Raw genomic sequence first — 26,599 nt, forward strand, 5'->3', positions numbered from 1 at the left:
GTCTCTTGATGGCACCCAGAAACAATGAGCAGGAACACGAAGCAACGGGTGGGTGAGAGGGAAGGCGAAGGGAAACCGGGAATTATTTCAGCTGGAAACTGGATGAAACGCCGGGAAGAGGGAGATGATTCTGCCTATTTGTTTAAAAACTCTCCGTGCCGAGGTTTGCAGCATTTGAGTGACCAGGTCTACTTTATAGTAGTATGCAGAAATGCGCAGATTTTGCTGTAATTTCCATTAGTCCTCAGTAAATGAACTCCATGATAAGGGATGTGATAAAGATCTGCTAAGGACGGGAAGATAGGGATCCCTCTCCTATGAACTACAGGGAAAAATTTTATCTCTGACTCTCCGTCTTTCCTTCATTGCCTTCTCTGAAAGAGGCCCCTGTGGGGCCAGAGGAGCCCCTGCATCCCCCAGGAGCCCCAGCATCCCCCACATACTGTGACCAGGCACCATTCACTGGGTGCCACCACCTTCGGGACCATAAGCTAATTTAAAATAAAGGCAAAATGCCCAGTGATTTGCCTTCCACGGTTTCGAAACGCCGAAGCCTCGCTCCCCGAACCTGGCTCGCGCCGCCAATCCCACTTCTTGCAAAACAAAGAAATCTGTTTAGGCTCCAGGAAATCCCACGTGTTACCGTAACTAATTCGAGCCCAAATGCATTTGTGGTATTGTCAGGTCTTTAGGACGATCCCGTGCCATTCCCAACGTAGGCAAAACCGTGTGCTTAATTATCTTCTTTAATAATTCCATGGTATGTGATTTATTAAACAGACTCCTTATTTGTAAACAAAATCAGAGCCACAAATGTGCAAAGATAGTCGTACTTCCTGGCTAAATAAGAGGCAGACAAAGAGCCCTAATGATGCACCAAAAATGCTAACCAAAAATGTACTCTTTAAAAAGATCACCAATTTAATGCTTTTTGTATTTCATTTATCAGCCATGTAGTCATCATTCCCCTCCCTACCACCATCTGTACACACTTTCCCAATAGACCATCACAGCTGTCCCGTTTCTCACACAAACAGTACCTTTTATATGCTTCCCAACTGTTTTTAATAACTGTTCTGTGCACAGCACTGTACTTCCTTTGTTTTCTTTTTTTTTCTTTTTTTAAAATATGAAAAAGAGATATAATCCAAACAAACAGGTCATCGCAGCAATCGGTATAGGAAGGCAATTAAAATGGTAAATGCTTCCATGGCCACTGACCCATCCTCGAGCCGCACCAGTGGCCCCAGCACACCCAGCACAGAGCTGGAAAGTTCCCTGGAGAAGTTGCTAAGGTAGACAAAGCTTGTTCAAAAACCAATGTACATGAGTAAGACTGTCTGAGAAATCTTTCATCCCTTTTAATGAGGAAATATTAATATTAGACACGGCTTGTGCAACCAGAGAAAGTTTTTTGAGGCTTTAAAAGCACGTTTACCAACTCAAAGATACTGCTGCCCTGTATTTCAGAACCGCGTGGACAGAAACATCCCGTTTTCGTTTCAAACTGACTCATTTCACTCTTTCCAAACACCCCACACATCCTGCCTTTGCATCGCCGGCACTCGTGCCTTCCCTACGCCCACCCCTGCTGCTGACGGCGACGCTGCCAGGACCCCGAGCTGGGCTGGACCATACAAGCTCGGTGGCCTGCAGTGGGGTGAAGGCACTGAGCAGCTGAGGATAACTCAGCCCCAAGCCCCGGGCAAGTGAAGCCACTGGCAGAAGGCAATAGCAGGGAGAGATCCAGCCAGGAATGGGAAGAAAAGCATGACTTTCTCGGTGCCCCGTCTCATGGAAAACCTACCCTACCAACAGGACGTTCAGGAATGAAAACTCCATATACTTATTTTTTCCAGGGCAATGCCCACAGCATCTTTCAGTATGGTGCAGGAAGATGTGCACATCCCACCCAGCAGCACACAAATAGTCCTTAGCCGGGTCCCCGCCTGCACGAAGGGCATGTGGAGAGGTCCCTGCACTCTGCACCGCACGGGACCACAGCAGATAACCAAGCTCCATGCTGGGACGGGGACCCTGCTCATACCGTCCTCATCCCGTGGGCAGACAGCTTCACACCCTGGGACTGCTCACTGCTGAGACACATCATCTCACTTTTTTATAGAAGAGTTTATTACTAAAGACCATGCATGTGTAAAACAACCGGTCCACTCTCTCAATTCCCATCATGATTTTGACCTGCATCTTTTGACCAGAAAAAGAAACAGCATCCATGTTTAAAGTGAGCTTTGAGCATATTATTTTGGCTATATATCAGGCTCGTGTACCCACATTACAAAGCACAGACACCTTGAGGATGCACTTCTGAGATGCAAGTGTGCATCCCCGAACAGTACTGAGATCCGTAGCTGGGTGTTCATAACTGCATCTGCCTAGGAAGAACCTAAACCAGAGCTGCACAGGAAAAAAAAAAAAAAGGCCTTGACCACAAAAATTCCACTTCTTACCTGACTGCTCTGTGTTTTTCCCAACTTTTCCAGTAACCTACACTTTCAAGGGTTTAGCTGCTATCAAGGCTGATCCTCCCACAGCCAGGCAAGCGGTTTGTGAAGCTTTCAAATAAAATGATGTGGGATTTACTTTTTAGCTACTACTTTTTACTTTTTAACACAGAAACAAATGTAAATAGGTTTGTTGGCTATTTTTAATGAAGTCCTCATCGCGTCAGGAAAAGTCCTCGTCATCACACAATAAAAGCATTGCAGTGGCTATCCTCCCTAAAAGGGATCCCAACAATAGCTGGGCTTTAGAAAAGCATCCTGATACAAAGAATTCATTCTTCTGATTTACTTGAAACTACTTTGCCTTAAAAGAAAAAAAAGGAGAAAAAAAAAAAAGGAACTGAATTAAATTTAAGTTTTACCCTAAGTTTCCAGAATCACTCAGGGATTTGGCCATTTTCTTCCATATAAAATTAAAACCTTATTGGGTAAAATGACCAGACAAAATTTCAAGCAAATATCCTTAGGATGAAATCTGATTGACAATGTATTTCTGCATTAAAATCTCCAGTTAGTGTTCATCTTGACAATAAATGTAGCAACTATCTAACTTGCCTTTTGATACCTTTACAGGGTTCATCCCTGTTGTTTCAGTGCATTACAAAGTGTTTTGTAACACATGTACTGGCTTTAAACACAAAAATGGTGATTTAACCAGACGCGATATTTATTACAAAGCTCACACAGCTCATTATCTGTCCCTCACACACAAGACTAAATCTGTAGATGCAGAAAAATAAAACATGAATGAGGCTGTCTCAACACTTTGCATTTAGTTCTTCATCCTGTCTTTCTCCTGAAACCTTCAGGAGACTGTGCACAGTGCCTGCGCTCGCCCTGCAAATTTTCCCCTCGCCGGGTACTTCGGTTCAGGACTAGTCCAAGCCCAAGAGGGCTGTATGCAGACGCCTCCCTATGAAATATTTCTCCTGAGTTTGCAAATGCATTTCGCACCTAGTCCCTGCAGCCATGTGGTGGATTTCCTGGGCTGAAGAGCACTCCTGCTCTCCCATTGTGTGTTACTTAGAATCACAGAATCATTTAGGTTGGAAAAGACCTTTAAGATCATCGAGTCCAACCGCACTTAACATGGGGCGACAGTGGCTGGGATGAGAAGAGAGATGTGCAGCACAGAGGATGGTGCAGAGCAGGTTTAGACTTTGTTTACATACTGATGCTATAAGCATTTTATGAATATGACAAATGGATGAAACCAAGGAGGACGAAAAGCACTAGCTACACCTCTGTGGCCAGGGCTAAGCACTATAGTGGCAGGTCCGGAGGATTTGCCGTCACCTGCAGCTCTTGCAGGCGATGCCACATTAGTTTAATGTCTTGTGGAAGGTGTTCTCCATCCCCACAGGCACCACAAGCCCTGCCTGGAGCCGGTGTATAACCGATCAGGGTCTCAGGCAGCACAAACACACTGGTGCCACCGTCCAGCTCCCTGCGGCATCAGCAAGAGCCGGGGATGGACATGACCTCCCATGGGATGTGTGCACCAGGCAAGTGAGATGGGCAGGAGAAAACCACCGACCTGTCCTCCCCAGGTAGCACAGGGGGCTTCCCACTGCGCCCCATGGGTGTCCTGCTGGAGGAGGCCTTGGTGATACACCCTCCTGTGATGTTTTTAAACGACCTTTTTACATCATCGAAAAATCCAGAGCACCAGCGAGTTTTATCTCATCGACCAAACAACCACCAGGTACCACGCTCGCACAACCCTCTCCAGCACAGCCAGCTCACCTGACCCAATAACCCTGCCTTGGACACCCACCAACCCCATGATAATTTTGTGCTTCACTACAGATATATCTCACCCCAAAACATGAACATGCTGAAACATCCAATCATGTTCTGGCACGCATGCAAAAAAAAAAAGCCCATGGCAACAAAGACGACAGCTTGCCAATGGCAGCTGCTGCACGCACACACAAAATTAAACTATATTCTTCTGAAAAGGGATATTATTATGGCATTTGTTTCCCCTCACCCATCACCCTCACCCATTCCCTCACAAAATAAAGGGGAAAATATCAACACATATTAAACATTAGGAGAGATGGATAAAAAAAGAGAGAGAGGCGCTGCCCTGAGGAGGGATGGGATGGAGAACGCAGGGTTTAACAGGAGATCCAACTGGGATCGGGACTGGATGCATAGAGCCACCCTGAAATATTGGCTCAACTACGGGAGCTGTATGGCACACGCAAGTAAAACATTCAGCCTTTCTATTGCGGGAGGCCCGCGGATGCTGAATTGCATCAAGTTTGGTCAAGCCGGCCGTTGGCTATAACACAAATCTGCAAACACACGCTTATATACGTTAAATAGCATTTGATGACACCTATCTTCTCTTCCTTTCCCCGGTGTGGACCTGCCTGATGCCTCCCGTGCTGCTATGCAATGCACGAGATAGCCGTCTCCTCACTTGTGAAGATAAATGTCATATTGGACCTCTGACATCATGTATTCTCCAAGTAATTATTTTTGATATCATAAGAGTTGTACAGGGTGCACAATAAAATTAAAAAGTAGAAAGCAAGGTTAATAAGATTATCGTGTTGGTATAATAGGTAATGCATTTTGCAGTATATCCTTAAATCTGCCCTCTCAAAACATAATTAAATAACTGTGATTTATATTTTAAAGGAACGCAAACATGCAGTGTATCCTCCTACCCACATATGCTAATTGCTTTCAGCCCCTAAAAATCACACAGTTGTTTGCAGCTTTTTAATCCTCATGTGTAAATAACCCGACTCAGGTCCAAGTTATGAACAATAAAGTCCAGGAAACTTTCAGAATAGCGTGTCATTAAACCCGTCTTGATTTTATCTTGCTATTCTAATGGCACTGATGTGTACCAAAGCCTGCAAGGAAGGAGGAACGACTCCCCAGGGCGCTTCGCATCGGCCCAAGAGCCAATTTGCCGGCTTGCCCTGACACCAGGATAGCACTCGGATCGGGAGGGTGGATATTAAGGACCGGGAGAAGAGACTGAAACCCCCTTAGGAGGAACCTACGGATGTGTAAGCTCAGGATACCCCCTCCTGGGCCTTGCCATGGGTCTGCATGCACCACAGTGGTGCAGGGACTGTGGGCAACATATGCCTACACACTTTGCTATAGGCAAAACTCAACTGCGCCGCTCTCCATTTTGCACTCGCACGTGAGAGTCTGGCACACAAAATGGAGGCCCCCGTGTATTTTACGGGCAGCGGCTGCAAATCCAGCCCAAATCCACCTGCTCCACAGGGGCCACGTCCTCCTCCCACGTGCTGAGCCATGACGATGCGGCATGGAGCAATGCTAGCTAGAAACACTTCTGAAAAATATATAAATACACTGTTACCTCTTCAAAATAAATTACACTGTGACGAGGGGATCAGCCAGGGCACTGCCCTTGCAATTGGGCACAAAATGCTGCAACCCCTCACAGAACCTGCTGGGATAAAACTGCCCCACACATCACGGGCACCATGACCCATCTGCTGATCCCAGCTGGGCTTTTTGGAGGCTACCGTAATGCAGGTGATGATTAACAATAACCAAAGATAAAATGAACGGAGAGCATCGCATGAACAGAAAAACCAAAGGGATTAAAATGAATTTTAGTCCACCAACAACTCTTATCTACCGAGAGCCCTCACTGTCATAAGGAAACCTTCAGGGTCGGCTGCTGTTAGGAGGCTAAAATAATTTGCCCTGAATTTACAGCCTGTAATTTAATCAGCAACTCCAGCCCTTGCCTGAGTGGAAGGGAGCGGGGGCAGAGCCGGACCCACAGCTCCCAGCGAGGATGCCCCAAAAGCTGTCCTGCCAGGACAGCCCCCAGGCCCTGGAGGGCCCAACTTTGGGACACGTGTGGCAAAGCGCAGGCTTTTGGGGAGGGGTTGAGGGTTCACGGAGCAGCGGGCTGGGGTTTCTTTGCTGGTTGCGAAAGCCTCAGCCGGTGCCTGAGCCCAAAGCATTGAGGGGAAGAGGAGGAGGAGCTGGGAAGAAGCTCAAGGCACGGAAAGCGAGGGATGCCCTTTCCTTTACATCCGAATGGGGAGAAAATACATAATTGTAATAATAAATAGCGGGTTTTATGAACAATTAGGATTCCACTGTCTCTTTGAAGGGTTTGAAAAGCTGACACGATGTTTTGGGTTCTCCAGATTCAGCTTTGAGGCCTCAACCAAGAGAAACATTCAGCCCCGCTGTGTACAGCAGTGACCACAACAAAGATTGTGGTTTCTCCCACACTCGCCTTAAATAGATCTAAATTAATGCTATTCATCATTGGGTGGAAAAGAAGAGAAATATAAAAGTGCAGTCGCTTGTAGACAAGCCAGCAGAGTTGGGCAACTTTCTTACCAGTCAAAGGCTTCTCCCGCTTCTGCACCTCGAAGCCCGCTGGGGCAGGGAGGTATGGAAATAACGTGCCCTTATACCGGCCGAACCCATCACCTGGAAAACATCCTGGGCATATGAAATACGTCTTTATCCTGTGTTTATTTGTTGTTGCTGTTGTTGTTGTTGGAGAAAGGGGAAAGCTAAACCACATGACTGAATGCCTGCCAGGGGTTCGTGATAGAGCAGACCGTCCCAAGTGCCGCACCAGTTAGTATCTGAATTATCACAGATACTCACCAGCTCAGTTACAACTGCACAGGGAGAGCAGTTGTCCCACCTAAATCCTGCTTCTGTCAGCTACCGCCCTGCTCGCAGCTGCAGAAAGCAGTCGGTCCCGCTCCCCAAAGCGGAGAGCTTCGATAGATGGAGATATCTTTCTGCGCCACACAGGGTGTGCAGATCACCACATTTTGTGCACGCCCATGATAGGTGGGTGAGTGAAATTTGGGATGTTGAGGAACTGTAGCTGTCATCTCCCCACCTCTCCCGACTGAGATATAGACCCAGGCTCCCACCACTGACTTTTTATGGGCACCTTTTATAAGGCTAAAGCAATGCAAAATCTGCCTTCTCCTGGTATTCTTTGAGTGCAGAAATACCGCAAGATATCTTCATTTCACTTTTTTTTCTTTAAAACTATAGATGTCTCGCCATGGCAAAAATTAGTGGAGGAAAAAAAAGCCCTATGAGCCCCCAAACATTAAAATCTCAGCTAAACACTGAACTGTTCAGGTTCCCCTGGCATGCACAGGGAGCCCTGTACAGGGAAAGCGTGTGAAATACCTGGTGCAAAGCTGGCTGAGTATTTTTTGGTAAGAGTAAATGTAATCTGTGTTTTCTGGAGAAATGAATAGGGACTATTAACATCACAAACAAAACTTTAAGGACCATTTGGGATGTACGCTGGAATAGCCACGGGCTGGAAGTAGGTTTTCAAAAGCCTTATATACGGCAAGAATGTCACAGATGCTTTAAAAGTCTTCAGATACGTGTAAAAATGACATATATATTACATATTATCTCCATAGAACAAATACCATTTGAAATGTGCCCCTTTTTAACTACCATTATGAGCTGAACAATTTTGGTTGAAACTTGGGAGGAAAGGAGAAAAAAAAAAAAAAAAGCCCACTGATCTTACACCTGCTCTTTAGCAGTGGGAAGTGGGTTCTCAATCTGTTAACATGACCATCTGGCCAATCTGCATATCACGGCTATCTGGATTACTGTACGATGGAATGACAATAACGTAGCCAAAACAAAAGTAAAATGCATCAAAAACTAACAGTAGCGCAGTCCTTTTGATTTTAAATTAAATAATAAATGTGGTATCACAGCAAAGTGAGAAAGTCAGCTAAATAATTAAAAATGAGCCTTCGCTACGGCATAATTAAGTAAACAATATGGTGTGTGTTTCTATATGAGCCGGCAATTGTTTCCACCGTTGAACGCTCCACTTTTGCTAAGCAGCTATCAGGAGTTCAAGATGCTGCGACAGCTCTTTTGGTGATGTACAGTATTGTCAGGACACCTCTCACATCCCTGTAACACGCCGAACCGGCTGCGGCTATTAACAGGATTAATGCAGCAACAATCAATACCAATTGTACTAAAAGATTACAGCGCAAGGCCTTATGTACCTTTCGGACTCCCCGATACCTCCACAGGTATTTTGGCTATCTGCAGTTATTTTCTGCATTAACCAGTCTTTGGGTTATTCCCATTGATGCCTCTTTGTGGTGGTCCAAGTAGAAATATTTTAAATTCATCAGTGGGAACGTAAAATGGGTCTGCTTAAAGTTCAAGGTCATGTGCTATATACTACTGCCCAGGCAATTAGACATAGAGCATATTTAGACGCCAAGTAAATTCTCACAGTCGCAGAAATAAGGCTGACTTCTTGCATCCTCGCTGGCTTCTATTCTAAACACAAACAGAAAAATGAGTTCATGTAAATAAAACCCTATCCCCAGATTTTTCTTAAATTTGGGATTTTTAAATGTCCTTCTGAAAGATTAAAAGATTTGCTCTGCCACAAATACCTCGCTAGCTTAATTCTCGCCTGAAGCGCATAATGATGGCCGTCCAAAAAAATAAATCGGGCATCGCAGCATCGCCTCCTGGCTTGCCATCCAGCTTCGTCCACTGGAGAAGTCTCTAAAAACTGTGACCTCTCACAAAATTTAACTACTTCCATTGCGAATCTATTCTCCAATCTGATCACATTAGCAGAAGGAACTCCAAAGCAGTAAAAAACTCCAGAAAGTTCTCGGTTGAGTGCCTACTAATGAACAAAGGTTAACTTTATCTAAAAGGTCAAATGCCTGGTGGCTAAGGTTGTGACCTTAACAACTTAAATTGTGACCTTGCCACGTGCCTAGTATATTGTAGATTCTGATACAGATCATCTGGTAAAGGACCGGTCATAAATTAGCTTTACTGTTCGACTCCCACAAAGAAAACGGTTTGCCACAATGGTTTCCAACTTGTCATTTGATACAAGCGCAGAATAAGTGAAAACTAAAAAGCGAACCCAAGTTCAGGGTATGAAAATGCCGCCTGCTTTTAGTTAAGCAGATTAGAAACTGCAAACTGAGAGCAATACTCTAGATTTCAATACATTTTTTGGTCAACCTCTAATTCACAAAACACCAATCTTCCTTTCCTTTTTTTTTTTTAAACGAAAATGACATGTAGTTTGCCTATTTGCATATTTTTGTTTTCTCTTTCTAGCCAGTTCTTAAAGAGAATAATTGATTTCAGTAGCTTTGTAAGAACCACTATTTAAATCTGTGCACATGTGTTCCCTTACAGATGATAGTGCCTACTGAAGAAAAAGCATGGATTCAAAGCAATAATTATCGTACATGTTTAGAAGGAAAGGGACATCTCGCTGCCGAAGTCATCTCGAATAAGGGCATCTTGGAAGAGAATACTCCCCCCCAAAAAAAGAAGATGAAGAGTGGAAAAAAAAAAAACAAGAAAAAGAGAAGTGAGCACTATGGGTGAAAAGGTCACAATGGTTTTGGCACGTATCTTCAAGCACGTTTTGGAGTCTGTGCCTCCTGCCAATACTGGCAACTTCTCAAAACTTTTAAGGAGGTAAAAACATTGTTTAGTGTTTACAAATCTTCTGTGCTATAGCAGATGCTTGTCAAATCCGCTATATGTAAGTTGACCAGCCTACCTAATATTTGCGCTGGTGACTTCCTCCTTATAAATAAGCGGTCCGTACATTTGGGGAGCGAGGTCTGATGGAGTTTGAGACAAAGGACCCTTAATATTTTTTTTCTTTTGTAATTTTCCTGTTGCGCACCCGGCACAAGCTGCCATTACTGCGGGTCTGCGGGAACCAATGGCTGTCAACTTGGCCAATGTTCAGGTGTAACAAAGACTGCTGGGATACATCAGAGGGGGGAAAAAAAAGGGAAAAAAGGGGGGGGGGGGGGGGAAGTAGCCTATATGTGAGGCTTTCGGTACACCTCTGTGAAGCGATATAGACGGCGACCACGCTGTGCTACCTCCTAAAAATCATTTTGTCCCCCTCCCCGCTGAGGTTTAGCAGGGAATACGCCAGCACACGCTACTGCATTAAGAGCACAATGTGATGCGTGCAATCAGCAAACAACGGCCGAAAACACGAAGCGGTGCGGTCTGTACGAGCACGTTACTGTTTACACAAAACCACAAATCTAACCCAAAAACCTGAGCCTAAGCCTCGCGCTAAGTTTCTGCGGCAAACATCTAGTCTGAAGAACAATTAGTGCCATTGCTGCCTGTTGACGATGAAGGCAGAAATAAATAAGAGTTCACTATCAAGGTACTGTTTGCCAACAGCATGCTGATAACATGGTATATCCCTAATCACAATATTGAACTTTTATAATGTCTGTCGCCTGACTGTTATAACAGGAAGAGGATCCCTTCAAGCTCCCTGGAGTACTTACACCCCTGGATTTGGTCCTTTTCTCCCCATCCTACATTTTTGTGACCCTACATGCAGGTTAAACCAAGACCATTGGTTTCTATTAACAACTTTTGCACTCCACAGAAGGCTGCTTTTCATTTAGGAAACACAACACAGACCAGTATTTACCGGCACTGCACTATGTATAAATCTAAACAATAAAAACCTGCATGCCGTATAGGCAGTACATAGTGGTTTTCAGCCGTGGCTATCAAAGCACTTTAAGTGCATCATCCCGCTGCGACATATGGAGGAGGAAACTGAGGCAGACAAAAGGGACGCGAGTGCCTGGTCTCCTCGGGGCCAGTGATGGAAGGGGAGGGGGCCCACAAAGCCCCAGCCCCGATCTCCCTTTGGTTAGCCATTAATTGGTAATCCTTCTTCCCCATGCCCCATAATAAATCGCAGAGTAAATAAATAATTTTCCACAATATTTGCCTACCTCCCCTTTGCCATAAACATGCAATATGATTTACCACAGCGCACCGAAGTGCAAAGTAAATTTCACAGCTTATCTGTAGGAAATACCGTGAGGATACTCAAAAGTTATTTCCAAACAGGGATCGTACCTGTAAAATCACAGCGGCGACACTGCCTATTGCAACAAGCACTGTGCGGACTCAGCGCAGAAAACTTTGGGGTAGCCAAAACTTTCTGCAAGCCCCTCCAAAAGGAGGTGGCATTGGGAATGCAGGTTCCTAGTGCCGTGATTTGCTCAGTTTTCTTACCGATATATATTTATACAGAAGCGTTTTCTACTATGATTCCCCTCACCTCTGCTCCACGTTTTTTCCAGCCTGTCCAGCCCCTCAACTTTTGCAAGTCAGGCTGAAACCCAGGGGGACCTATGCATACTATACGTGAAAACCAGGGCCTAGCACTTCTCACGTGCACATTTTTCTGCAATATAATCACTCAGGAGAACTACAATAGCGTATTCTTTTATCCAGTCAACCTACTACACATCCTCTGAGCACACCAAGTCACTCCGTAGGCAGGGTGTACTTTGCGCTGGAGTCAGAGAGCCCAAGATTTTCATTTCCATCACACAAAAACATCCCAGCCCCCCCCATAAGCACAATATTATCAAACCAGGAATTTGTTTCAAGACCTGCTCAGCTTCTAGGTGTATGAACTGTGATATTTCAGGGGGGTTTAAATGCCTCCTTCTCCCCATCGGATTACTTGGGAGTTTGTTTCGTGGCCGCTCAGACCTGACGGCTAGGTTTGCTATTGAGGGACCATCTTCCCCTTTCCCTCCGAGCCCAGTCCTGTGGGATTTACATTCCCCATACCATTCCCACGGGGTGAGGATACCTGGTACTCCTGACCCACAGGCCTCACAGACCTCTAGCCTTCTCAGGCTACTTTATGCATAATATATAGAAACTTTTTTTTTTTTTTAAATTAAAATCTATCTGCTTTCCCCCAAAATCAGGATAAAGGAAGCCGCGTCCGCCTGTGATCCCTCCTAGGACAACATTTAGGATAACAGCTGTGAAGGATGTCCAAAACGCCATTAACCCCGGGAAAACAAGAACCACTTTTATGTGGCTGCACCTTAAAAGCCCACAAAAAAAAAAAAAAAAAAAGGAGGGGAGTTTTGGCACTCCCCTCGCTGCCCTGGGAGGGTGATAACCGGCGTCCCCCACTCCCTCCCCGGCTCATGCAGCCGCCGCCGGAGCACGGCACCCGGCACGGAGATAAACCGAAAAGTTGGAGAAGGTGGTATAGAAAAGCACTTACCTGCTGCGTGCACAAAGTATGCCAAATATAAATCGAGTTCCTTAACAGAAACTCCTATATGGTGGGGCTGTACGCACAGCCCGGGGTTAGAGCACTGTGGGGACTTTACAAGGCGCTCGCCATCAGTACTTTCGAGCGGAATACCTTTAAATAAAATCACCATAACAAGGTCCAACCTCCAGACCTTATCTGCCTGGCGAAGGCAGTCAATTCTTCTCATCTTGCCCTTCTGGTCTGGATTGGAAAGAACGCAACACGGAGGCTTTTTTCCTGTGACTGTGAGAACAAAATCCTCCCGAAATTCAGGCCTGATATCTTTCCGGAGCTTTGCCAGAAGTCTGGATGCCCATTTTTGCTTTACCTCGGGTTTTTCACTTAGCAGTTCGTCCTTCACGGCTCTCTCTTCCTCTTTTGACATGCGTTTTTCATGTTTTTTGAAGTATTTTCTTTTTCGGGCTTGCAGGTTGAACCACGTGTACGCAAACGCTCGGACGTGAGGCAGAAGTGCTTCAATGAAGGGATGAAATTCATCCTGAAAAAGTTACAGAGAAGGGTCGATGTCACCGAAACCATCAACAAAAAGCCTCCAGAAAGGGGGCTTTCGCGCGAGGCACTAAGGCTCGCCAGGACGGTGAGAATTAGGAAGGTGCTTATAGATTTTACAGGCTGCGGGACTCGTACCCCTCACCGATGGACCCCAACCCTGCCACCGCCGCATCCCCGCTTCACCCGCACCGACCCAAAACCTCCGCTCCCACCCCCCGAAAACGGGTTCCAACTTCAAACAAGCACCCAGGAGGAGATGGTGCAATGATGGGGCCCTTTCCCCAATCCCCAAATCTCTTTAAAAAGAAGCGAGAATGAGTTAAAAGCTAAAAACCCTGCTGCGAGTCCACTTGTGGAGCGCGTATCTCCCTTTGCTCTCTCCCTGACCCCGCTGCTTGCGGTGTAGCCAGCGTATGCCCGCCAATTTGGCAAATCCTAAACATTTGGATGCCAATCAATGTTTGTATGGGGAAGTCTAAAGTATAGTAAAACTTTCCCTAAGATATATTTGGAAATAGCAGCAGGCAGTATAGTAAAATGCCAGTATAGCTGCATATACAAATACAATGAAGGGTGGTTTTCTCTCCGTTTCCTAAACGGTGAAGGGAGTAGAAAGTAACACGGCCGATTTATCCTGCGTGCGCAACAATAACTAACACTAAAATCCTAGAAAAAGCAAGTCTCACAATTTTTTTTTAAGTTTTGTTTATATTTAGTCAAAAAGAAAAAAAAAAATCTGATATTCGGGCCTATTAGGACAAGCCAAACTTTGAGCCTTTCTAGAAAATAAAAAGAAACAGGAAAAATTGAAAAATGCGGTAATAGAAAACCTTAGTACGACTTGTACAAATACACAAAGAATTATTAATTTTTTCTTTATACGTTGTGACGTATTTTCATATATTTAAAAAGAAATGCCCTACTTGGAAAGTTAGTTTGGCCATCCAGAGACACTGCTTGCTTTGTGTAACGATGAGTTAAAGATCACCCCTCTTCCTTGGCACAAAAATAATCACAATTAAAATTATGCTGACAATTAAAAAAAGACAAGAAAGACCCCCCGATTTTGTTATGGGAAAAAAAAAAAAAAAAATCCTCAAAAAGTACTACATAAATCAGCCAGAGATATCAAAACATATTATAATGCACTGGGACCACGCTTTTTGTTTTTCTCTGAATAAATGAATGACCGAACTCTGGGCTGCATGTAAAAATGTATACAGCGTGTGGGGGCCTGATCCAGCATTGCGTGCTGGGGACATCTCTGCTTCCAGGGGCCGAGTTCCTCCTTCTCTCAGGATTGGGCCCTCCAGGAGGGAAAAATAAAGTAATTTATGCAACGTTTCCCCCAGCATGGTAAAAGCCACCCGCTGCCTACCCTTGCAAGACAACATTGGGGATTTTTCAGATTAACTAACTTTTTATTTTTTTTTTTAATTATCCCATGGAGTATTTTTCCTACCCAAATCATTTCAGGTCGTGCAAATAGTGTTATTAAAACAGACATCTTGCGTCCTTTCAACATCTTATTTTAACTTGTATTTTCTTGTCAAAAATTAGGAAAAATTGAGAAATCAGTAGTAGAAATATCTATCAGCAAAATCCTGTCGTAATTCAAGACCTTCTGCTGACTTCCCAAAAGCTTTCATTGCACTTATTCTGAGTGTCCCCTGAACTGTAAATATTTAAATCTATATGTAATACACAGCATTTATTTTTATTTTAAATGCAGATTGTTAAAAACTACCAAAAATGGCACAATATATTTCATTACAGCACAGCAGCGCGGCAGTAATCACAAGTACTATGAATGATTATTAAAATATAAGCAGGTAAAATAAAATAAATCACTCCCATGATTGGCACATTCCTCTTCCCCCCCCCCCCTACTGGAAAAGATCATAGTTTCAAATTTCAATAAAGTTTAAAAAAAAAAAAAAAAAAGATTGCTGTGAGTTTGTAGTCGGCAGATTCAAAAAGTGAGAGGAGGCACAATCCCAGCACATGGAGCTGCTCTCACCCACCAGAAACAGCTCTCGCGGGGTGGGGGGGGAAGAAAAAAAAAAATAAACCCATAAAAACTACAGGTTCCTACAAGCTATTAAAAATAATAAACCCTCCCTTCTGATCCCTCCTGTCCTTCCCCTTCCCCACTCAGGGAGAGTCAAGGAAAAAAGGCCTTTTGTCAAGTGGAAGTTTATCTGCGAAGGTACACACAGCAGAGGCTCGACAGACCCACAATGAGCCAGGGGAGCGCTTCAAGCGTTCCCAGTTTCTAAACACGTCTTGGTGTATCCTGAAATATTTTAACTTTTCTGCTTTAAGCGGTGCTTTGTCCTGCCTGATCTCATGTGCTCGGGACTTTTTTGGCTCGATGCTGGATACTGTCCAAGAGACAGTCGCTTTAACCTGCGCTAAAGCTGATTTCTACGTTGTGAACCTGAAAGGGGAGGTAAAAACTACACCCCCTCAAAAAAACCCAAACCACTTTAAAAGACTTCAGGGGGAGGGAGGAAAAAAAAAAAAAAAAAAAAAAAGGTGCTTTTTGGTGTAAAGTCAGGGTCCATGGCTGAAGTAAATGAAAAGCACCGCTGCTCGGCGCGCGAGGTGTGCACGTCCCTATTAGACTCCAATGTGTCTTTTCAAAATGGTGTACGAGGAGAAAAGGTTAATGACTCATAAACAGACCAACTTTCAAACTGTCTTGGTAAACATGCCGCTCCGTAAAATCGCACCGCTTCAATCTCGGCGGCAAGGTATTAGCAAAGTCGAAGTGGAAATAAAAGCACTCAGGACTGATCAAACAAAATTGGGCTGGAAGCGGGGAGGGGGGGAAGCAGTTTCTGCACAATACAATTATTTATTTCAGTGTTATTATAGCCCCCCCAAAAAAAAAGTTTTGGAAATGTGTCAATGTAAGTGTGCTAACAGATGTGCAGACTTGTCTGCAGCCTCGCTGCAAAATATCAAGATCTTAAGTAACTGGTGGAAAAGGAGATGATCTTTGCCTTTCCCCAAGTTAGCTTTAAGGGAAACTCTCAAAGTATATGATAAAGACGTTTGCTTTCCCCCCTCAGCGTTTGATAGGTCACCTAAAAATAAAAAGCTAGGAAAGCGAGAATAAAAAGTAAGGGTTGGTTTTTTTTTGCATTGCACTACTCTCCAAAGTTTGAGGATACAGCTCTTCCGAGAACAGCCTGTTTCTAAGCAGCACCTAAATTTTGGGCCGCACAATTTGGTATTGCTTATACCGAAATTCTCCTCTGCTCTTCAGAAAGGTGTAAAAAAGAAAAAAACCTACGACAAAAAAGCCCCAAAACCCAGCCCAAAGGCGCCTGCAATAATGTAACACTGCAAAGGAGTCTTTTGAAACAATATATTTCTGCTGATCTTTTTGAAATTAAGCCAGCTACAGCGACCCTTGTTAATATTTTTACAATCCATTTGCTTGTAAATCTATTAGGAGATGTGCATATGTTCCCCAACTATTTCCTAGATCTTCAGCAGATATGTAAATGGAGCGATGTTTAGATTTTTCCTGACAGATGATACAAAATGCTCATGCCATTTCAGTTCCAGTGCTTGGATAAATACGCTCATAACTAGGATTTCTGTTTGTTTTCCTTTTCTAACCCACTTTCGAAAGCTTCCCTTTAAATCTGAACCAAAACTTAAGACAAAAAAAGAAAAAAAAAATCTCCGTCCCAAAACTCATACCGATAAAAGCTCCTGAAATGAAAAATAAGAAATTGCTTGCAATTGCTAAGGGCTCACCCCCTTTTTCTACAGAAAATGACAGAATCACCTAATTGATCCTTCGGAGGGAAGAGTTTGTCAGGAGGCCTCTAATCCTCATATTACTTTTCCAAATGTGCAACAAGAATGCGAGATTTTCACAACTGAGTAAAAGCACAGTGCCTAGCTTTTTGCTTTTTGCTTTTTTCTTTTTTTTTTTTAATTTATAAAAAAAAAGGGGGGGGGGAGACAGACACCAGGACAGGGGGCAACCGGCCCATGGATTTATTTTCTCTCCTTAATGTGCAACTGGGCCTACTAAACCCAAGAAGTCACACGTGCAGATGCAAAGCGATGCGGTACGTTGCTGGCCCTACGAGGAGCGTATTGCTGTCCCTCCTGCAGAAGCAGAACTGACAAAAAAAACAGGTATTTTTCAGAGTTGAATTAGAAGCACAAACTTTGGCCAGGCAGAGCACGGAGCTGCATCCCGTGTCCTCTGCAAACTCCCTCCACTCCCGTCTTCCTCCTGCCTTTAAATCAAGTGTATGGTTTTTCAGCCTGGTGGAGTTTCGTGCCCCTGCCGGCCTGGCTTCTTCTCACCAGGCACCCAGAAATTTCGGGGAGGGGGCAAGTTGGAGAAGGAGGGGGGGACCACAGCAAGAGAAGGAGATGAAACTTTTGCAGCTCTTCAGGCTGCCTGGGAAGGCTGCTTCCCCTCTCTCTGCATTTCCTCGCCTTTTTCTCGACGGAAAGAGCCTGGAGAGGCTTTCTCACCGGGAGAAAAAAAATATTCAAATTAAATTAATAAGAATAATGTAGTCAAAATCTCCTGCAGGAGGAAATAATCTGGGGTTTGAGTCCACCACAAAGCATTTCCTCGTTAAACCATTATATCCTGCTAATTGAAGGTGTGTAATTTAGCGTCCTGCAGCAGCGTGCGGGGACGGGGGACGGGGGGGGGGGGGGGGCGGGCGGCGCTCCGCGGCCGCGCAACTCGGGGGCACCGCGGGGCGACCCCCCCTTCCCGCCCCCGCGCAGCCCCGTCCCGCCGCAAGCGGGAGGCGCAAAAGTTGCGCCGAGTCCCGCGGGGGGCCCGATCCGCGGGCGGGAGGGTCGCGGGGGGGGGGGGGGGGCGACGACACACGGACCCGACACACGCGGGATAAGTTTGCGGGTGTCCCCCCCTCTCCTGTCCGGTCCCCAGCTGGGGCGGGCTGCGCGGGTGCGGAGGGCACTCGGCGCAGGGGCGGCCGCACCGCGCCGCACCGCACCGCGGGAGCGTACCCAGGTGCGAGGGACGGTGGGTCTCGGCGCCCGGGGGCCAAGCGCGGAGCCGGCGGGGCCGATCCCGCCCGCGTCCCCCCCACGGCGTAACCCCGAGCGGGGAGCCCGGGGCGGGCGGGGGGCGCGGGCCGTGCCGTGCCCGGCGCCCGGGGCTGGAGGAGGCGCAGCGGCTCGCAGCGCTGCCCGGGGGCGCGGAGCGGAGCGGCGGTGCGGGGCGCTCCGGCGCGGGCGGCGGCGGCATCGATCGCGGATGACCAAGCACGGCGGGGCCGTGCGGGGCGTCCCGCAGCACCGCGCCCGCGCGGCCCCCCCTATTAATTAAACCATTAATAAGTAGGCGCCATTAGCCATGTGCCGATACAAATGGCCGTGCGGGAAGGGGGGTGGGGGGGTGGGATGCAAGCGAAAGGCAACAAAGTTAGTTTCGGCGAGCTGCGTTTCTGCCCCTTCCCCGGCGCGCACACACACGCACCCCCCGCAGCGCCGGCCCCATCGCGCCCCGGCAGCCGCTTACCTGGGTGAGACAGAGCGGAGAATACATGACTGCTGCGGGGGGCTGCGGTTTGGAGGTGTGCGTGTGCGGGGAGAGAGGGAGAGAGAGAGGGGGAGAGAGAGAGAGGGAGAGGGAGAGAGAGGAGGGGAAAAAAAGAGAGAGAGAGAGAGGAGAGGAGGGGGAGCCCCGAGCCTGCTTCTTGCTTTCACATTTCCAACTCTGCCAAACTGCAGCCAGCGCGGAGCCGCTCCATGAGCTGAACTTTAACCCCGCCTCGACTTTCCCGCACTACGCGCTCGGCATGCCTGCCCCACGCGCCGTTAAAGGCATAGCGCACGCTGCGCGCCCCTCCGCCGCCGCGGCCCCCGTTCCGCGCCCCTCCGCGCCGCGCCGCTCTGCGCCGCGCCGCCCGCTCAGCGCTCCGCGCCGCCCGCCCGCGGGGGCGGGGAGGGGCGGGGAGGGGGCTGCGGCGCCGCCGCCTCCCTCCGCCCCGCCGCCCCGCAGCGCGGGCAGCCGCGGAGAGGCGAGCGGTGGTCGGCTCAAAGTTTTCTTGTTTTGGGGTTTTTGGGGGGGGTTGTGGTTTGGGTTTGGGTTTTTTTTTTTCTTTTTCTTTTCCCGGCGGCTGCGGGGCTGCGGCTCCGCTCGGCCCTTGGCCGGGGAGGCGGGGGCACGGGGGGAGCGGCGCTGCCTTCACAACTTTCCCCATCCCCTTTGGCACTTGTCATTTTAAATCAAGCGCTTTAGGGTCAGGGGTGCTTATTCCACTAAAAAAAAAAAAATAGCAACACATCAATTCATCTGCACGTCGCATCCCCCCGTCTCACTAATAAAATCACTCCTTAAAAGTGAAGCGCTTAAAATTAAAAATACACCCGCGCCTCCTGCCACTTCTTGAGCGCATTGTTTTGGCATCGGCAGCGTTTGGGTTTGGGGTTTGGATGCTCTCCAGCCCGCTCATGGGGACTCGCAGGGTGTCCCGCGTGTTGTGTGTGTGTCCCCTTGGGAACAGCGTTTCCCACCGGTGCTGGAGGCAGTTTAGGGGACCCCCGCGTCCCTGCGCGTCGTTATCCGGGCGGGGGGGGACGGACACAGGGAAAAATCCCATCCATAGGGGGACACGAGAGAAAACGCCCCCCACGCAGTTTGTTTAAAAGGTGGCGGGGGGGTGGGGTGCGCTTTGCGCTCCCCTCCGCCCCCGCGCAACCCACCCCCCCGCACTCCGCGCTGCACCGTTCCCAGCCTTTTGCGGTTTGCAGCATTATCTTTAAGTAACTTTTGGCGCCCTTCGGGAGACTTTTGGCCGCGGGACGGCTGGTTGCGCCCTCTAGGCAGGGGCCGCGGCCAAAGCGCGTCCCCTCCGCAGCCGCGGACACCCCTCCCCCCAAAAAAGGGGTGGGGGGGCGAGAGCAGAAATACCTTCTCCCCACACCCTGCGGTATTTTTCAGCGCTAAACGGCTGGGCCCGCAAGTTATTTTTTCCCAACTCAGCGTTTTGCTAAGTACGGTTTTAAAAAATAAATATTTTTTTAAAAAGCTTTCTAAAAAAAAAAAAAGCTTTTTTTTTTTCCTTTCTCTTCCCCCCTTTATTTTTTTGGGTGTTAAATCCGGAGGTTTCCGCGGCTTCGTCCCCGCCAGCGGCCCCGTCCCCGCGGGGCGCCGCCAACTTCGGCGGAAAAGGAAAAAAAAAAAAAAAAAAAAGGCCAAAAAAAAAGGGGGGGGGGGGAAAAGGCGCGCCCCTCCCCCCGGGGGAGTTCAAACGTCGCAACACCCACCCCCGCCGCTGATTGGGCAGCGCTCGGTAACGTCACACCGCCCCGCCCCTCCGATTGGCCCCCGCCGCGGTCCGTCACATCCCGCGCCCAGCCGCGTTTCTTTGTGCGCGGCCGCGGGCGCTCCAGACGGCGCGTAGGGAGCCGGCGCGCACGTACGGGCGGTCCCGCGGAGGGGGAGGGGGGGGAATCTGTCAAGCTCAGCGATTTTTTCAAATCCCTGGAAAAAAAAAAGATTTAAAAAAAAAAGCAAAAAAAAAAAAAAAGGCAACTCCGGTGCAGACACCCGCGCCCGCGCTCCCTCCGCGCCCAGACCCCGCGCAGCTCCCGCCCAGACAATAGCTGCTGCCCTCTGCAAAAGCATGGAAATCAGGTTAAAAAACAACAAAAAAGAGAAGTTTAAGAGGCGCCACGTACCATGGACAGGTATAAAGAGTACGTGAGAAACTTTACGGGGCTCAGACGATTGGCTCCGGTTGTTGACACTTTTTTTTTCCGCGATTTTTTTTTTTTTTTATAGCTAAAATAAACTTGCAACCGTTGGGAACCCGGAAGAGAATAAACGCCGCAGCCAATTGCCGCCTGCCGTTAGGTGTGGGTTTTTTTTTTTTTCCCCTTGCGTTTTTTTTGTTGTTTTTTTTTGTTGTTGTTGTTGTTGTTGTTGGGTTTTTGGTGACTCCCGGCCGGGGAGGCTTCGCAGTGCGGTCTGGCTGCCGGCGCTGCAAGGCGGGCCGGGGCGGGCCGGGCGCTGCCGCTGCCGCTCCCCGCTCTGCCGGGCGTGCTCCGAGCGCCTGGGACTTTGCAGAAGTTGCGAGCGATTCGGCAGCCGCCCGCCTCCCTCCTCCCCTTCCCCTCCTCCTCCTCCTCCTCCTCCTCCTCCCCCCGCGCCCCCTCCCCCTCCTCCCCCCCCCCCATTTCCGCAATCGCCGCGATTTGCATAGGAGCCCCGCACCGGGGGGGGCGGCGGGGCTCACGGACATCCCCTACCCCCCCCCCCCCGGACGGGCGGCCCCCGCTGCGGGCCTCCAGCCCCCCCCCGCCCAGCCCCTTCTCAGCCGCCGGGGTCCTCCGCAGGGCCGCTCTGCGGGAGGGCGACGGGGGGGCTGCGGACAGCGAGCGCCCTTTGCACGGGTAACCCCTCCTTGCACGGGTAACCCCCCTTGCACAGACAACCCCCCCGCATGGGCAACCCTTCCCGGCGCGGGGAACCCCCATGCCTTGCACCAGCAAAGCTCCTTTGCTGCACGGGCGAACTTACCTGCTGCTAGCACACACACACCCCCATTTGCACGGGCACCAGCCCGGCTTTGCACCCCCCGTGCTTTGCACACACCCCCCGGCTTTGCACAGCCGGCCGGGGTGCGGTGTGGGTGCGGGGCACCCCCCGGTTCGCGGCGGCCGGGCAAGCCCTCGGCGGGGGAGGAACTTTCCTTCCAGCAGCGCGGCCGTGTCTGGCAGCAATGCAGCAGCCGAGAGCCGAGCTGCAAAGTCTCCAACTTACACGGCACCCCTAAAATAGTCCTGATTTCATCCCTGAAAGGATTTCCTGGCTTTGTGTGTCTTAACTAGCCTTGGCCATTTTTGTAGAATAACCCTATTATTCACAGCTCCGAGGGTACAATCTGCTAAAGTCACTTAATAAAAAAAAAAAAAAAAAAAGAAAAACCTTCAAAGGGCGTGAGAAATAAAGGCAAACAAACAATTGTCTGTAGCTCTCAGCTCCCCTTGATCGTGGCTACCCGCTTCATTAACAGCAGAAGCATTATATTCTTAAAACTGGAAGTCTCAAGATGCGTGATAATACTGCAAAATTAATCGGGGGGGGGGGAAGCAAGTGAATTTGAAGGTTAATTACTATTTTTTTACAACAAAGTGAGACTAACTCACACAACTTATCTTGTAACTTAATGAGTGGCATGGTTATCCCTCCGAATTTACTGCTTTTAATTGACTTGAGCAGGTATTTAAAGACACAGAGGGCTGCAGCCCCAGCGTATTGAGTACAGAGAGGAACAAAAAAATTAAGAAAGAAAAAAACCCTCAGATAGTGATTTTCAGTTTCAAGTTTGGGAGCCTCCGACCTGCGCTGGTGACAGTGCGGCTCCGTACATGGCGCATTGTAACCTCCCGGCCGCGGCTCTGCTTTCTCGGTTACCTCCTGGTGACCCCTCCGAAGGAGCCCGCCAATTCCCAGCGGTCTGGAGACCACAGGTTGGAAACCACTGTTTTTGCATAAACTTCTGTTATTCGGCGCAGGCTTAGGTTGCGAGGGTTCCTCTTAGCACATTGTCAAAGGATGATGTGTACTGCATAAATTAAAACATCATGTCCCCTTGCCATGTGAAAGCATTATTAAAAGAAGCATAATAAGGGATTTCCACCATGTTATCAAGTGTACAAAGAAAACTCCGAATGGGAGGGATGGCTGTCATCGGGGTAGAACAAGCTGGGATTTTGGAGAGGCTTGAGAAGTGCTTTGAATAGCCCGTCAGTTGGACAAGGATCAGCGCTGACAATAGCTGGTCTATATGTGGTATGGCCTGTTAACATACAGCAGCAATCATTAAAGGCCTGATCCCGACAACAGGGCTCTCTAGGGCCTTGAGCGATGTTAGTGGCTTTGGGGGAGCCACTGTGGGTGCTTGCTTGCCCTGGGGGCAGCTTTGACCCACTGAGAGCCAGAAGCCCCCCCAAAATCGCTGGGGGCTCAATCCTGACCCCCTTTCCGTCAAGACCTTAGAGCCACACGCTGCTATGACTCCCATCACCAAAACTATTTAGAGACTTAAATGCCATTACGGTTGATGGAAATCAATGCCCAGATGTTTCTGTGTCATCCCTCGACTCGCTATGGAATTAGCTACAAATCCAGCAGAAATGGTGTGGAGGAGCCGTAGGTCAATGCTGTGCCTAACCTGGTCCCGCCATCCTTCATGAAATTTATAATGGCCGAAGATACTAAAAATGAGAGTAGTCTGTAAGGCTCTCTCTGGGGAAGAGATTGATTTATTATTCCACGTGTACATAGAGAACTGAGCATAACAGCGTTTTCCTCCTCAGTCTGAAGGCTCCAAACCCTGATGCAATATAAATAAACACCACGGTCATGCAAACGCTGTGTCACCCTTAAACGGGAGGGCAGGTGGGCAGAAGCTTCAATCTCCAGGCTCCAAAGTTCAGGGGGTAGCTTAAATAAGCAGACGAATACGTTTGATGGACATTCTCACTTTACACGACTAAATACGTGTGAATAATAATAATGTTTTTGCATGCAGCGTTTTCTGCCCATCACCATGATTCCCAGCAGGAGAGCAGGGAGGATGGAGAGGTCCTGCAGTCCCCATCCGACAGATGAGGGCGGCTGCACCCGAATTTGGGGTCTAGGCCATAGGTGCATCACCAAAGCCATGTACACATGGGGATGGGAATTACAGTGGTTGTGCTAAGGGCAAGTAGGAATAACTGCACTAAAAATTGGTCAATCCTATAGTCTCTGTGAAATCTCCTACTTTAACCGTGAGTTACTAGAGGCATCGCTGCCTGGCACGGCCGTACGTGGGGTGCTGGCTCTGGAGCTGAGCATATCACGGGAATGCCTGCAGACTTGTAATGCATTTCTACAGGGTCTTGAGTCTATTGCGAGATGCAGTGCGGAGGAAATAACTTCCCAGCAAAAGTGTGCAGACTACGGAAAAGAGGCAAACAGAACGGAGAGAGGCGGGATAAGCAGCGTTTTCCCTTTTGTTTTGCTGTAGATCTTCTAATGGGGAGCATAATGCATGGCAATACTATTTTAGCATAAATACTGCTTCACAAGCAGAATTTAGCTGAAAAACCAAAATACCGCAAAGTGAAAGTTCGCTGTGAAAGTGAACGCAGTTTAATAAGCTAGCTATGATTTACTGATCGGTTTGAGCGGTGCCCACTGGCCCAGCCCCGCGGCAGAGCCCGGCTTTGCTGTGTGCCAACGTGCACCTAAAAGTCCCTGCCCACCACGTTGATACCACTGTCCAGCTGGATAAACCCCCTGTTCGCAAACGGGAAAGGACGCGAATACGGACAGTCGCCCTCAGATATGTTTTATTTGTACACAGTCCCGCGGTGTTATCGCTATTGGAAGCTGCTGGACACCTCTCACAACAGCGCGAAATCATTCTGCAGTGATACTGAGTGATTACAGCATACGGTTCTGATATTGCCGTCGTCCTAAATCCAATGTTTTATCAGGCAGTTTGGCATAAACACTTTGGACCTAATCTTGCATGCCTCAGTGGAAGTTTTCCTTGAATAAAGTTTGCACAAGGGTGGTATAAACATGGTGTGGCAAATAATGTTTATATGCCCGTACACACGCACATGCACATGCTATTTATTTGAGTATATTATATATCTATGCGTTGTCATATTTATGCGATATATTTCTCAAAAGGAAAGCATGTCTTTTGTCGCCGTTTTTCATATAAGAACGTTTTACATTCAAGGTTCGCTCATAATATAAAAGGCGGGATTCAATACCTGGTGTGAGAAATAAAGCTTAAGAATTGCTAATTGGACTTTGTAAGATTCAGGTAACACGAACTGAGTTACAAAGAAAAGTTATGTCTAAGAGAAAACAGGAATATAATGCAAAAAATGCCAACAACATCACTTACACTGCTTACAAGCAGCAGTGGTATTTTAGCCCTCATTGACATGCATCCCTGCTGCGCTTTGCTGCGTGCATTTCTCTGTGGTCTATAACTTTTAAAATGCGATGTCGATTATTTCCCCAAATAAATAAATAAATAAAAAATCCAATCAGCAATCTGTTTAAGTACTAGGTCATTTTTCACATTTCTCATCTATGCTAAAGTTCTGGGAAGAAAAAAAAAAAAAAATCTGAGTGGCCTTTTCAGACAAAAACTCGGACAACTTTGTACCTAGGTTGGAGACTGGCAAGGAGGGCACGGTAACAGGTGCAGGTTTATTACTGCTTTTCTGGCATTGTGTGTGTCGCACATAATTCATCTGCAAATCTCTTCCGCAACTATTCTTTCAAAATAGTTTAAGCCCTGCTGACGCAGAGCACATATAAGGTCTGATCGCTTTCTTCACAGATACAGAGCAGTAAAGTTTTCCATCACAAGTTTTGCTAACTCTTTCTCTTTTCTGCTATTAAAAAAACCCTTTTCAGCCTTAAATTAGGTATTCTGTAAAACGTGGTAAGGTCTATATTCTGGATGGGAAGGACAGGCACTGTCTAATACAGCTGTTTTAGAAAACCCACTTTTATCCCATAAACTTTGAACTAAATGAAATTTTAAGGAATAAAAAGTAATACTCTTCCACCGTGATTAGTAACTTTTCGCTTCTCCACCTTTTCTAATTTTATAGACAACTTCATAATGTGCAAGGAGTGAGTCATACAAGTTGTGTGTATCTCACGTGCAAAGGTTGGTTGTGAAAACTCAAATCTGCACAACAGCCAACGCTTCTGCCTAAAAGATGTCGTAAAAAAATCACAGAGTGAAGCGTACTTGGTCCGTTTTGCTTGCTCTGCCTTTCCCAGTGCCTACGGCTCCTTCCTAACAGTGAAAGAAATGTGTTAGTCTCAGCACCTGAATTTTTTTTTGAAGTCTTTATTACTGTAATTCACTGACCTGCCGCATTGTAAGCCCTGGCAATATAGATCCCTGGGATGGGCACCCTGTGCTGGTACTGGATCTCCCTGGAAAGGCTGCTTTGTTTTTGCAGAAGAGAAGTTTTTCTTTAAAAAAAAAAAAAAAAAAGAAGTGCAATCCGTGTGGGCTGCCTGTCACAGTCACTGCTCTCCTCTCTTAGCAGCAGGGAGAAGGTGAGACCATCCTCTGCTCACCCGACTGTTGTGTTAACTTCTATACTGGGCTGGGATGATTTCCATAGGGTAACCCCCGGAACAGCCTGGCGCGATGCACAGGTGGTCCTTACAAAGGGATACGCTCAGCTACGTTTTTATTTGGATTCCTGGAAAAACACATAAATCACGACACCACCCCACGTACGTATGCCCGACCCCTTCGTTAACTTCTTGCATGAAAAGGTTATTGCTGAGCCTATGGAGCAGGTGTACATACGGTCGCGAAGCTCGCGGGGAAAGACACGTAGACTATATTAT

The 26,599-nt window shown here is 47.6% G+C and overlaps 1 protein-coding gene across 12 annotated transcripts in view; it reads right to left on the reverse strand.

The window, feature by feature from the left end:
* NFIA (nuclear factor I A) overlaps positions 1–19,125 on the reverse strand; it is a 254,757-nt gene extending 235,632 nt beyond the window's left edge. For all 12 annotated transcript variants that reach the window (XM_087730425.1, XM_009461225.2, XM_087730429.1 and 9 more), the window contains exons 1-2: positions 18,719–19,125; positions 12,637–13,168 (exon numbers count right to left, since the gene is read on the reverse strand). In XM_087730425.1, coding sequence (XP_087586551.1) covers positions 12,637–13,168; positions 18,719–18,745 — 559 coding nt within the window. In that variant the 5' untranslated portion in view covers positions 18,746–19,125. The remainder of the gene's footprint in view (positions 1–12,636; positions 13,169–18,718) is intronic.
* Positions 19,126–26,599: the final 7,474 nt, after the last annotated feature.

This window comes from Nipponia nippon, unplaced genomic scaffold (assembly GCF_047370975.1).
Source record: "Nipponia nippon isolate SJK-2023a ecotype South Korea unplaced genomic scaffold, ASM4737097v1 scaffold_5, whole genome shotgun sequence".
Classification (NCBI taxonomy): domain Eukaryota; kingdom Metazoa; phylum Chordata; class Aves; order Pelecaniformes; family Threskiornithidae; genus Nipponia; species Nipponia nippon.